We start from the raw sequence: 14,551 nt of genomic DNA, 5'->3' as shown, positions 1-14,551 counted from the left end.
ACAAGACAGTTGACACAACCTGTTCATTATGAGCATTAGGAAGTGACAGGAATTGGCATCTATAATAATATTTTTCCTACATGACAAACAGCTTGAGCCACATGGGTACAACTCATACTTGAAAAACCTAAAAGGCAGAAAAGCAAATAGGTTAAATGGACACTTGTCACTGATGGCTTAGATAGGGATGATCTCTCCTTGAGTAGGGGGCTGGCCTAGATGACCTCCCAAGGCCCCTTCCCATCCCACTTCCCTGTGATTCTGAATCCATTTTGGTTGGTAACATTTTCATTGTAAAACATTCAAGGAGATAAATGTTTCTGATTGAAAATATGGTACCTGGTACAGTTACAAGTAATTGCTAAGATCACAGTAACTGAAAGTTAGAGGAAGAATGGGAAGGAAGCAGCCTGAGGCATGTTGGTACCAGGACAATAAGTTGAAGGAGCTCAGAGCAGGGCAGCATATAGCACAATGATTCTCAAATAGGGTGCTTATTCAATTGCTTGAATGGTGCTGCAAGGTGTGAGGAGATATGTGAGGTGTGAAGTGGATAACTTAGAAGATCAAGGGACAAAGATAAAGGCAGGAACGTTTTAGCAGAAAATAACATCCTTCCTGGTGGTGGGTAGCAAAACAGTGGGAAGCAGCCAAGGAGATGACTATACTTATTTGCACTGATATCCGAGAACATGGAGTAAGGATCGCTGGAAGCCATGTTAAGGAGCTAACCACACCTCCCCTGCATCTGCTGCAAGTGTTCTGTGATGGAACACCAAAAAGGAGCATAGCACCACAGGAAAGTAGGCTGGAAGGGTCATCCAGTGCAGCCCTTTGCTCAAGGCAGGATCATCCGTGACTAAGCCAGCCCAGCCAAGGGTCTGTCTAACATTGGATCATAGGAAAGTAGGGCTGGAAGAAGAGCAACAGGACGCATCTTACACAGAGCACTTGAAGTTACTGACTGTAACAGGATCGGGCCTTAGGGGCAGCTATGTGACTCCTGCTCTGCTACAGATCCTAGGGTGCCCTCCCTTTCCTCCTTCCTGCCACGCCTTTGTTGTAATAATTGGATTATGAAAAGAGAGGATGCCCAAGGGTCCTAGCATGGGCCCTCGTCCTTCCTTCAGCTAGCAGTCCCTTCCTGGATCGCACTGGTCCCAATCCTGCCCTCAAGTGTTAAGTGGGTCTTCTTGGCCTGTTAGTATGCCCGGGGCACTTGTTGCCTTAAGGGCTGAATTAGCTGCCTGCTTCCACACATTCAGTAAGGCCCATGCCTTGCAGATGTTACTGTCAGGCCTCTCCAGGCCTCCACACCCTTGTTGAGGCCTCGGGCTTCCTGGCTTCCACCCCTTCCCTCTCCCCAGGTCCACAGCCCAAGCCCACTGTTCTGAACTTCAGATCCTGGGACTGAGCCTCTGTCTCATCCCTCTTGGGCTCTGGGCCCTTAGCTCTAGCTCCTGCTCCTCCTGGGCTTTGGGACCCTGGCTGTGGTTTCTGCCTCTGTTGGGCTATGGCCCTAGCCTCTCAGCTTGAGGCCATTTCTATTGGCTTTCTTAGTCTAGGCTTTAACACTCTAGGCTTCTGCTTGCCTGTCTCTTAAGCCTGGTCCCTTGCAGGACTGGAAATGACATGGGCCCCTTGGGCACCAAAGTGGTCTCCTCATCACCCCTTCTAGCCACAGCCGGTCCACCGGTATAAACTAGAACGTACACCCAAGCCCACTGGCTAGATAACAAAACTCTTCCCCATTCTAGGTCTTAGCTTTCCTGCAGGCCATAAGTTCCTTACTTGCAGTTTCCAGGGCAGCTCAGGTATCAGTCAGTTGTTCTCCCATAGCCCTCCTGCTCAGGAGCTCCTCTCCGTGCTGCCTGCAGGGCCAAACTGACCATCTTCCCTCAGGCACTGACTGTATGTGCCTCCTAAGCCCTGCCTCTTCCGGTTAGGTGGCTCCCCAGCCACCCACAGGGGTTTCCCTTTTGTGCCTGACAGCTAGCCCCAGGGCAGCTTGTGGCTGCTACGCTTGCTGCCTTAGCTGTGTCCTTACTGCTCAAGCAGGGCTCTGCCCTACCATACTGTTGCTGGGCAGCTAGCCCTGCAATAGACACTAGCAGCCTATGGGTCCCTGGCTGCCTACTCCTCTGCAGCTAGTCCATAATATGCAGTCTCCCCACTCTCTTTTCTGGGGGGCATCGCTACTGCTGCCTCTGCCAAAAAGTAACAGGAGCCTCTGACTCCCTGGTACATTGGTCCATCAATTTTCTGTGCTTGTCTGCTTAACAAGCCCAAGAATGGGATATCCTACCAAAACGAGGCCTATGATAACTTTTTTATACCTTGTCATTTATGTTAAGGTAAAAGGGTAATACACACAGTCATTATCCCTCAGAATGCCAGCATCTCGTACTGGGGCCATGACAGCTTGCAAGCATCTTGTCTAGAACATGCTATCCTCCTTTACCCAGATCCTGGCCACAGAGCTAATTTAGGCACATGAAAAAATCTAAAGTTCTTTCCAGGGTATATAAGTTTGACGTGACAATAATGTTGCATTAGACCCTGCAAACCTCAACATGATATCAGTAGTAACTATGCGATAGCACTAGCAAATTCTGCTCAGAGATCTGATCCCACGTGGTGATCTGGACAGGGATGTTGTGAGCCACGCTCCGAAATCTTTTAGACACATTTGAAAATCTCTCCTCAGTGACTCAGTTCAACATGGGGTGGGGGAAAGCTCCCAGGAACCTGCAGAATCAGGTCCTAGGTGCATAATGGAAAGAGATGGCGACTTCTTTGAGCCCAAATATTTGCATCATATAAGCCTAGCCCTAGAGAAAGACAACTGCTATGATGAAGTACATGCCCTGCTGCTGAAAATTAAGCTCCTCTCAATCAGCACCCACCTACTGATTCATCCATCACTGTAATAACTGAGAGCTACCATTGCACTAAAACCAAAAAATAACAACCATGTCTATCAATGGGCTGTAATAGAAGTATTATATATGCACGCATGTGCTTTACTAAAACAGATACTGTGCAATTTAAAACAAACAAAACTATTCCTGAGTCTTGCCCCGTGATGGTGTAAAAGGCTATGTCTGAATGTTCTCTGGGGAAATCTCATAACAGTATAGGCACAGTGGCATAAAACTAATAGATAGGTATATCTTCAACCTCCCACCAAATTATAGGAAATCTTTAACATTAAAATTGATGGAAAGCTCTGCTCGGTAATACTCAGTAATTGTATTATTCTCCACAACGGATGAACTGTTGAATTGCTGGGCTCTTATTGGCTCTGCTCCTTGACAAAAACAGATGTCTCTTCAAAACAAGATAAAACACACAGTCCGTCTCCGTGAGGAATGTAACAGACGGAACTGGACTTGTATCCTTGTAAATAATAGTGATGTCAAAAAAGTGATTAAGGCACTTCTCTGAATTATTCAACTCTTTTGCCATTTCGACTATTCTCACTTTCTCATATGAATTCACTGCAGATGACCTCAATCTATTCTGAATGTGAATCAGTCGCAGATTGAAATCCTGAGCTGTGATTCATTTGCTTTTATACAATATGCCATCTTCTACTCTTACTCTGACGGAAACCTAAGAATGCAAAGAGGACAATAGCGTACAGTCTAGCTACAGACTTATCTCCAGGAGTGGATAAAGTTGACTTTCAAATTATGCACTAAACAGAATAGTGCTCTAACTGAAAAGAGATAAAACTAAAGAGAACACAAAAGAAAAAAATAGGAAGGAAGAACCAGAGAAAGAACAAAAACTAAAATGATCTGTCAACCTGTGTTCTTGCATACACTGTGTCATTATTCAATCCTAATGCTTCCTATTCAGGATGCTTCAATGCAATATTTTCACTGCATCTTTAAGATGGAAATAGATAGCAACACTTATGTGAAAACAGGATTTATTTACAAAAAAAATAGTTCTCAGAAGTCTAACTTAAAATACATCTCGGATTTACTCTGCAATACACAATGATAATGTCCATGGATGGGCTTGTGATCCTAATCCAGATGCTGACAAAGGCAGAGGCAACGCTTTCAGCTAAAAGGCATGGAGGCTAATGGGGGATTTCTACTGTGTGATCACCTGTTGTCTTTGCTCCAGCTTGGAGAAATGGTATGATGTACTAGGGGATGTTAACACAGAAAGATTAGAAGAACTATTCTGCAGAGATGGTTGTTCTCATTAGTTTTAGCAACCTGGTTGTGCTCTAACATGATGACTTGCCTTTAAAGCTGTGAGCACCAAGCACTAGCACTTCTTAAAAGCGTCAAGACATGTTTGAAATCCCTCTATAAAATGAGAGCTAATAATACTTTCTATACGAGTGAGGCTTTGATTGTACAACTCTGATTGTGATGTTAATTAGTTATAAAAGCTCTGAAGTGGGACTCAGTGAGTCCCGCTGGGACATCAGGTGTGTTCTGGCAGCCCTAACATATTATCAACCCAATTTGCTACCTGATTGTGAAAGATATTTATAAAAAACAGCTGCTTAGTTGTTTGCTGCTTTGAATTCTGAGATAAACTAGTCCCAATGCATGGAACTTCTGATGTTGCAGAGCGTACCCTGGGAGCATGCTAGCAATGGAAAAACGCTCCTATAGCTAAAACAGGGTCAATACGAGACGAGTGGCAGAACAAAGTGCATTCTTTGCTTCACCTTCTTCTAAGGCAAAACATTAATTAGCATTCTTCTTTCTCAAAAAAAAATACATGCTAACTGGTTATGACAAATGGCAACACAAATTGATTTTAATTAGGACATGAATATTTTAAAGTGATTCTGCTGGATAGATCAACATTTCAAAGTAAAACCAGAAGTACTCAACAGCTGAACAAAAATAAAATAGAGCTTTCTTAACAGGATAATTAGCCCAGCTCTGCATTTTGAAATCTGGCTAACTTTTCACATAAGATGGACAAATTCGCTGAAACATGCTCATTCTAATACATTAATTGGTATACTGCTTACTGGAGTAGAGAGCATAGGGAAAAGAAAACATATGGTTATATTTAATCTACATTTAATGATTTTGCATACATCCTGTCTGTAATTTGTAACACACTGAAAAGCAGGTCATTAGAAAGTGTCAGTTCAATTTTTTACAAGGCCTGTGACTTATCCAGGGCAGTGGCCATTAAGAGTAATCTCTATTAAATCTATATGTAGAAAATACTCATAGCAGCAGGCAATAAATCAGGTTCTGCATAATACTGTCATGATTTCACAGGTGGCTTAGGATGTGACTGAAAAGCTGAGCCCAACATTTAAGACATGGGTGTATAAGTTCAGCAGCTAACTAAGAGAGGTCCAATTTTCAAAGGCATTGGGGAGTCAGAGGTAGATTTTAGTGTGAGCCGGGGTTGCTCCACACCTCTGACAATCAAGCCAGTTTTATTTAGCTGCTCAAGTGCCAAATTTTCTGTACCCCCCTAGCAGTCCAGGCCTGATTGCAATGGAACTTTTCATAGGGCAAGGTCCTATTCATTGCAAATGAGGCTGGCGTGCATTACTTAGCTGTTCATTTGGGTTGAAGTGGCCGCCTTTGAAAATGCAGGTCATTATATTACCCGATGTGTGTGCCCCGCATGCTTAAAAGGAACCCATGAAAGTGCCATTGCACATTTAGGACACACTAGATTAACAGAAGGAAAAATGAAAGCACTGAATAGCTGATATATTTACAGCACGCATCACATTTTACACGCACTTAAATACAGAGCTGCAGAACTGTTTTATTTATGCATGTTGGAGTACAACGTATTTACAAAAAGATGACTAAGTATCTATTTGCATTTTGCCTGTGAAGTGAAATACTGTTCCTCCTGACCTAAACTGCTGAAGCTAAAAAAAAAAAACAAAGCAGAAAGCTTGCAATCAGCCAATACACATTCTTACTGCAGATCGCATGCACATAAAACTTAAGAAACCAGCTGGTATTTTGGGGGTCAGTACCTTGGTTGCAGAGTGGACCAAAAAAACCAGGCAAGCAATCACAATGTCCCGTCACGTGGTGACATGGCCCGCTGCTGTGCACACACTGAGGGCAGGCTTGACTGCAGTGGTGCCCATAAAAGCCAGGTGAACAAACTAGAGAAAAAGCAAAGATCATTAGTCAGTGGCGCTCAGACGACTCATGGTAATCAGGATTACTGATGCTCTTGGTCTGTGCATTTGTCTATAGCAAAGGACCCCATGTCGTTTCTAAAACCAGTCATATACGACACATCTGGAATCACCTCCAGCACTTAAGATCACACCGCCATGCTAAGTGCCTGATTTCTACATAAACTAGACACCAAACACATGTGCGACTGGGCAGCTACTTTGTACGTGCACTTGTAGCAGTGGCAGCTGTCCATGGCTCACAGTGTGTCTAAAAGGGTAATTATGGCAATCGCATGCAAGACTGCCAGATGTGCACTGGGTAATCCCACAAGGCACCTGTGGACATTACCCAGGCAATTGCAGGATTAATGTAGACTGAAAATACCGCAGGGTTTGCCCACCGTGAATAAAAGCCAGAAGTCAGAGAATAAGGGCTCAGCATCTCTTCTAACACTGCCCTTGTTCCTAAGCGAATGTAGTTGGGAAACTCCACTGACCAGATTCACTGCCACAGGTAGGTGCAATGCGTGGCTAAAGCTCACTAAGAAAAGCGACAGTGGAAATGACTTCATGTGTTTCCCTCCATCCTCCTGTGATTCCCTAGTATGTGAAGCTGACTCAAGAGTTGCCACGTCCAATTTGCTCTTGTTTTTTAGCTGAATGAAAATTTCTCTGCCAGCCCTGTAGACTCACAGTGAAAGCTGGGCTCTTACACTGCTCCAGACGCTGCAGCTGGCACTCGGCTGAAGGTTGTGTCGTTTCATGGTGAGTGCATCACCAATCCAGCTCACTCGTCCAGATAGTTCTGCAAGGCTAGCAGTGGTGACGCATGTGTCCCAATGAAGTAACTCGGGTGACGCAGAGGAAGGAAAGCGGCTGAGTCAAAAGGTACCATGCTTGCCTCCATTCCTAGTGCTGAATTTCCTGAGAACCTGCCTGGGGAGTCCAAACCCACGTGGCTCAGCAGAGTTGTACGCCTCTGGAGTCCGTGCCCTCCAGAGCCTGGGGAACAGTCGGGTGGATGTGAGGTACATCCTCTGGCTACATTGTCACAGAAAAGGATTTCGGCAGCCATGGGGGCTATTGCAGAACCAGCTGCAGGGCATCTCTGTGGTCTCAGGCTTGGGGAAGCTTTCCTCCTGCCACGAAGACTCAGTGGATCTCCTCAGGGCACAACCTGCTTATGGGAGCTGCGTGCTGGGGACATGATTTGCCCCTTGTGGCCTACACGTCTTCAGCTGATAAAACTAAGCCCTTTTTCAGCTCAGGAAGGCCAGAAACGATTAACTTCCCTACGTTTTAGCGCTTACAGGGCTTCAGACTTATAAAACAATTTCTTCTCTGGCTCCTGACTGCTTTGAGTGCCATGTTTTAGCCTTGCAAAGAAGTTTTACAGCTCCATAGATATGCTGAAGCACCTGGAAATTGGGGTTTATAATGGAAATGCTTATAGGCCATTAAGCGCAGCAGTGCTAGAGGTCATTGCCATAATGACTTTAAATAAAATGTGTCAGCTACAAATTATTTTTTGGAGACGAGTGTGCGCAAGTGTCAAGTGAAACCTAGAAAATCAGAAGGTGTGTGTGTAGTGTGTGCATGTGTGTGTGGGCGCACGCTCACACACTGTAGCAGACCATAAGAGAGCTCTCCAGTGCTGCCATACAGGTCATATAAGCTTCAGTCTGACACTAGAGTTCAGCTTATGGACTGAGGTCAGAATATTATACAAACTTTTCTACCCAGTTCCAGGTGCTACTTTGGGGGGGGGGGTGTTAGACTCTAGACACTTAGACTCTAATTCACACTCAGCCGTGTGTGTGTGTGTGTGTGTGTGGATAGGCAGAAAGCTGCAGAAGGTCTTGAAATGGGCATGGAAAGGTCCTGAGGATTAAGGAGAGGAAGGAGAAGCAGTTTTCCAGGGAAAGTGAATGAGAAGATTTTATTTCCTTAGTGCATTTTAATACGGGGATGGAGATCACCATTACTGCAGCAATCCCAGGTGGGCATCAAGGCTCCTCTGCTTCCCCTTCTAGAAAGCAAGACTTCTACATGAGCCTGCTATCAGCCCGTGACCCTGCGAGCCGGTGCACAGCCACTCTTCACTGCGTAAGGGGTTGCAGATGACTCTTGCCTGCATCTACGTGGTGGATGAACTCTGATCTCCATTTTCACCGGCTGCTATGTGCGAAGCCTGGACCTTGTGTGAAACTCAAGCAAACAAAAACAGCAAGCACAAAAGGTACCTCTTCCTGCACATCACTCCCACTTTTGAATTGTGCGTGCAACCTGTGCCCTGTCCCTGAATCCCAGCACACGCACATCCTGCAGTTACCCTCACGGTGCTTTTACTTTCTTTTTGCCCCAAACCTTTCTGAGGTTGATTAACAGTGATGCTTTTCCGGCTTTGCAGCAATAAATGCCCCTCCCAGGGGTGGAGGCCTGACTGGACACTTCTCTGTGAGAATGGAAGTCCTGAGGATGATCACTGATTCAGGATGGTGCTTGTGTCTGCTATCTGAACTGCTTGTTAAACCAGGACGTGTTGCTCTGTCTTCCTTCCTTATTCTCCAGAACCATTTACAGTGCAACATTTGGTATTCTCACAATACACCTGTCCTCCAGGGACTGAATTAAAAAGCTGCAATAACTCTTCTATGTTGGGCAGTCCCCAAGGGGCAAATGGACCTGGAGTAGCAGGAAGGCTGCGGCAGGAGCGCACTATGAGATTGCTTTCTTTCAGGATGCCTCGGTTGACTGACAAAGGAGCGTTTCCTGAGCTACTCTCTCCCCCGAGACCCCGAGCCTGCCGTTGGTTCGTTCAGCTCAGAGACCTGTGCCTCTGTTGTGCTGCATGGAGCCCCAAGTAAACACTTGCTTTTATCAGGACAGTAAGTCTTACTTCTCTGGCACATTGGTCCTCTGTATCCTGGAGCACAGTCACAGGTCCCATCCTCTGGTGAGCAGGATCCTCCGTTCTCACAGTTGCAAGAGATGGAGCAGTTTGGCCCCCAGCGGCCCTGGGTGCACATGTTATCACAGCGGATGCCTGAAGAACATAAATACATGGAATAGGTTTCAACACAGCTCGTTCTATTCAGGGATCACGCAGGTGTGTGAGTGCACTGCAGAGTTGGAGCACATTACGGAACAAACCAGACAGCCTGGCTAAGAAATATCTTCTCTGCTCATAACAACTGCTTCATGCATGGACAGTGCACCATGCACAAGGGCTGAATCCTGCAGGGTGTGTAGGGCCAGGGGGGTGCAGTGGTGTGTCCGCACCCCCTCAGATCACATGGCAGGAGCAGCAGCGTGAGACTTTTTAAAGTCCCAATGAAGGTAAGCATTACCCACTCCCTTGTCCATGCTCAGAGACATGTCCCCTCCCCTTCCCCGATCCCTTGCCACCACTGCCAGTGTCTGAGTTGTCTTGGGGGCTCCTGCCCGACTCCAGCTGGGCTGCACAGGGGCTGGACTCGGCCCAGGACACTGGTGATGGTGGCAGCCATGCAGGCAGCTCCCACCAGCCTGGGTGTTTCCCACCAGCGTGGAAGCAGGCACAGGGAAGGGAAATCCACCTGCCCACTGCCACCATCCTGGGCTGAGCCCAACCCTGCATAGCCTGGCTGGAGCAGGACAGGAGCTCCCCTCACCCCTGGGTCAGCAGGGACAGCATGGATACTGGCAATGGGTGAGGGGGTGCAGAACAGGGAAGGCCTGGAGAGAGAAAGGGAGAGGATGTGCCTCTAAGCAGGGAGGGGAAGGGAGGTGGGAAATGCTGACTTTCTTCAGGATTTAAAATTCCCAACCAGAGAGAAGAGAAGGGAGGAGGCTGGGAGCCGGGCTGCAGCCACCCCTGCAGTGCTGGCCACTGCTCCTGCAGCCCCCCCATAGCATCCTGGATCCTCTTCTGCCTTGGATCTCCCCTGCAGAACGCAGTACCACATAGGACTGACCCCTAAGTATTGTCAGGGCAGCAAGTGTCTTTTTTAAAAAAGATCAGAGGACACAGGGCTAGAACTGAGCAGCCAGTTCAATTCTGCTTCCAAGCCCCTCGCTGTGAAATGGGAGAATGAAAAAGCCTGAATCAGAGCTGAGCTCTGTAGAAAAGTCTTCCCTTCTCCAAGTCTCTAATGTCTGTGGTTTAGTTCTACGGGGGGGACGCTGTCCACGTCCTGTCTCAACCCCGTCGCGTCACGTGGGCCTGGGTCATCACACGGTGAGCTTCCAGCAGAGCGTCTGCGCGTTAATGCCTTCAGGCCCCAATCCTGCAAGCAGCAACGCATGGGCGCCACTTCTCTGTTTTGCAGGTGAACAAGAGGAGACCAAGAGCGGCAACTCCAGCCCCCATGTTCCCAAAGCAATTGTTTGACATTTATTGTGATGAAAATCAAAGCTTCAGAAGTGCAGAAAAGCTCTGCTGCCCAACTTCAAAGCATCGCTCTCTTGTGCTGTTTTAATTGGTGACTTTTAAACACCAGCCTGGTGTCTCTAGACACCTGTATCAACTGTGGGATTTGAGCCTACAAACTGTTACCCACCAGAGAAGCTCTTCCTTCTGTGAGTAAGTTAGGACCCACAGCTGAGTTCAGCAGAGCTCCTCACGTGATTAAGGGCTTCTCAGAGGAGTAAAGGTTTGTAGGGCTGGGAACTAAGGGAGACATAAAAAGCTGGCAGCAGCAGGAAGTGGCATTAGCTTTGGCACATTGTAGAAACTGATAACACAAAAAAAATACAGACGGTGCCTTGAAAATTTTCCTAACAACGTTACCTCACCAGGTGCCTTACAACTGCTTCACCCAGATTTGATGGCATACACGTGCCCTAGCCACGCTTTCAACATGAAGAGGTTCTTTATCATCCATGCACATGTTCCCGCTGCATAATGGGATAAATGCAGACAAGGATTCTGAAAGATCCAGCCTCAGCCAGAGGTTGGATTAATGCACTACGAAGGATAAATACAATCCCAAGTCATTTCCTACACCTCTGATAACTTCATCTGGATGCTACAGGTAATGTACTGTATTTGTGAAGCTGCAATCTGTACAGTTACCAAACTTTGAGGATTATTAAATCAGCTAAAAGTCATTATAAACACACTTACAGTGCAGTTTCAAGGCGGTTTTATAAATCTCTGAAGTTAATAGACTAAAAATACCGCAGAGCTGAAATTTCCTTTTTCTGAAGATTAATCACACAATTATGGTGACCCTTCCTAGGAAATCTTAACCAAGGCTGGCAAAAAGTACAGTTTGAAATGGGATTTCTAGTAATACACAATCATAGCTTTATTCACAAAGAGCCACAGCTGTACAACTTAATAAAAAACAAATTAAAATACAATAAAAATATAATAAAACTCACCCCCTTTATATTTAAGCACACAAAGCCAAACAAAAAAGACTCAAAAAAACAAACAAAAAACCCCCCAAGGAAGAGTTGATGTAAGCAAAATTACCTGAGAGAAAAATAATAAAAAATCACTACTGAAATAAAAGAAGCCTTTGGCACATTTAGGTTACATATTCTATGAATGCGAGTGCTGGTATATAATGTAGGATAAGCATTAAGAAATACTATAATGAAAAAGCAGGCCTATTATATGTACATACATAGGCACGTTTATACTTTTAAGTGCCCCATTCAGGCTCCAGAAATTAAACTTAGATATACATTTAGAAGAATAAGTGTCTTTTCCTCCCGACTGCTGTATTAAAAATGCAAATTTTTTATTGCAGATGGACTATTTAGAAATGGAGACAAGTAGCATTCTTTCTTGCTTCTTTTTCCAAAGTTTGGGAAATGATGACATTGACTCCTCTCCTTTGAAAGGTAGCTGAATTAAAATGCATGGCTGTTCTCTGCAGTAGCAAAACCTCTCCCTAAGTAATGAATAATGAGGGATGTCTTCCCTTTTCTAACTAAGGCAATGAGTCATTGTGAGGCCGATTGTTCTAACAAAATGTAAAGGGGAAAAGAAAGAAAACCTTCTGTGAGACACTTCCACCCCTTACAGTTCTTATTTTATTTATTAATATTCAGAAGATGACTGAAGGATTCATTTTTGCAGAACAGGCTTTATATTATTTCCAAAGGAATCCTTAGAAAAGTTGCTTTTTTGGATGCCCGCGCCCATGCTGCTTTGCAAATAAAAACAAGCAGTTTAAGTTGCATCTGGGCATGTATATTTTGCTGAAGAAGCACCTTAATTTACAATTCCCTCATTTGACAGTATAGTGAGGGTGAGTGTACCACTCCCAGCTACTTTACAATCAGAGCTAGTGGAGCATTAAGCTTCCTTAATGCAAAACTTTAATCTTTACTTAAAAACTTGCTGATGAACATTTTTGATAAGCAATTAGTGTTCAATATGTAATTCCCAGAAATATAGAAAATGCTGAAGTTTACATATTTCAGCATAATCTCAAATTGCAACCAAAGGTTCATGATTTATGAACAAATCCCTCATTTTACATGCCTTATGTACAAATTAGGAAGACAACTATCAGAAGAGTATGTTCTCAAAGCTGGAAGAAGCAGTTCCATATGTGCATACCCCCTTGCCTCCATGCTGGGGAATGATCTTGTCTCATGAGGCTCTTGTTACCAGGAGCTCCTCCAAAGATTTTTTGTGCGGGCTGGGATTATAAAAGGAATTCAGGGAACTTGCATAAAGCTAGTCATCTGTTGTACAAGGGCAAAACCACAGACAGAAACTGCAGGCTACGGAGAGAGCTGTGATCCCTGGTGGCCCTTAATCCAAGCTGCAAACTGAAGTCTTGGTGCCAATCCCTCTCCACTGTGAGGTGCTGTGGTGTATAGGCAATGGGAACTGCACCGATCCCATGGCCCGTTTCCATTGCTGTCCTTCAAGTTGTCCTCCTGCATGTCTGGGGATGTGGTGTGACTCTTTTGACAGTGGCTATTTCACCACGTACATGCTGCAAGAGGTGTTTATATCCCATAAGCAGATCCTGCTCTGCAGAAACTGAGCCCAGTCTGTGAAATGCTGTATAAACATTTACAAATTGTATTTGGGGTCAGTTTATCTCTAGTTAAAAAAGGCAAGGATGGGGGAAGTCCCAAGAGGCAGCCCCTACCCCACACCAGGGCAGCTTTGGGTCAAGGAGTCTTCCCTCAAGCGCGCTCTCAGGGCACCTTCGTTCTGAGTGGGAAAACAACTGGCCATTTGGTCCTTGCCGGTGCTTGGCTCAACCTTGGATAAAAGCCCCTAAACAGGGGAGATGGGAGAATAATTCCTGGGCAGGCCAGTGGGATTGAAGAGCTCACTCTGCAATTGGGTGTATTCAAGCCTAGATCTCTGAAAAGGGAAAGTTCAGTGCATTTAACCACAATGTTAACCCTGTTCCAGAAAACCTTCCGGTGTCAACACTTAGTCTGACAAGGGATCCTTTGTCTGACACCGGATCCCCCATGAGAGAGTGGAAGTTACATTCATGAGAAAGAAAAGCAGCACACCGAGCAAGAGAAGCAGGTCAGATGGAGGGAGAGGGAAGGGGAGGTCTGGGCAGGGTTAACTGCCGATGGGAAGCAAATTTGTCTGATCCCCCAGAGGACTATGGTATGACAACGGTCCAAGGACCATGTCTCATTTTGGGGGCTGGGGTAGTTAGTGAAGATGGAAGGGGAGTCCTTTTATGGCTGCAGTTTTTCAGCTGTTGTAAATCTGACTTCAGTGGAGCGACACTGATTTACAGCCACTGAAATTATGGCTGTTTGCCTTCAATATCAGAAGCCAGGTCATAAAAATATTATATAAATGACCATGAGGAATATGGAGCAAGAAAGAGGGAGAAAACAGGCAGATGGGGACCTAGTGTCTATGGCATCTGTGAAAGAGTTAGGCTGTATAACGCTTCCGTTGTTAGCCATAATGCCATGTCCTCCCGTGAGGCAGTAGGAGTTTGTCACCAGTTCGTATTGCTTGTGGGTATATCCTGCTGAAGGACATCAGTGGACGAAATTCCTTGAGAGCTGGAGAGAAATGGAATTCCCTTTTTCTCTCCGGTCCGCTCGTGCAGTTTCACTCATGCTCCGTGATTAGATCTCTAGCTCTTAATAAAGCCTGCTGTTGTTTTTCTGCCTTGTCTCCAGACAATTTGATACTATTACTCCAAACACAATAGGAGAGAAAAAATAGACAGAATAAATGAGAGCCAGTGGCCTATTTTCTGACCAATCTATCCCCTTGACATTAGTCTCTGTAACAGGGTCCATGAGCTGCACACAGTCTAATTATTTTTCAGGGATGTAGGAATTTGATAAATTATAGGATGTAGCTTTTCCCCTATGTACTTTAACTATGTATCTAACGATGTACAACTGTAATTATTTCTCTGAATGAGATCTTCATCTTTTTTTTCAATAATCACAATCTAA

At 45.3% G+C, this 14,551-nt stretch overlaps 1 protein-coding gene across 6 annotated transcripts in view; it reads right to left on the bottom strand.

Annotated features, from left to right (window-relative positions):
• The window catches only part of MEGF11 (multiple EGF like domains 11), a 392,338-nt gene that overhangs the window by 50,389 nt on the left and 327,398 nt on the right, over nucleotides 1-14,551 (bottom strand). For all 6 annotated transcript variants that reach the window (XM_059714543.1, XM_059714542.1, XM_059714540.1 and 3 more), the window contains 2 exons: nucleotides 9,048-9,194; nucleotides 5,996-6,130 (listed from right to left, as the gene is read on the bottom strand). In XM_059714543.1, the coding sequence (XP_059570526.1) occupies nucleotides 5,996-6,130; nucleotides 9,048-9,194 (282 nt within the window). The remainder of the gene's footprint in view (nucleotides 1-5,995; nucleotides 6,131-9,047; nucleotides 9,195-14,551) is intronic.

The sequence above is a fragment of the Alligator mississippiensis genome, chromosome 11 (genome assembly GCF_030867095.1).
Source record: "Alligator mississippiensis isolate rAllMis1 chromosome 11, rAllMis1, whole genome shotgun sequence".
In the NCBI taxonomy this organism is placed as follows: domain Eukaryota; kingdom Metazoa; phylum Chordata; order Crocodylia; family Alligatoridae; genus Alligator; species Alligator mississippiensis.
The sequence above is the reverse complement of the archived record's forward strand: the minus strand, read 5'-3'. Positions and strand labels throughout refer to the sequence as shown.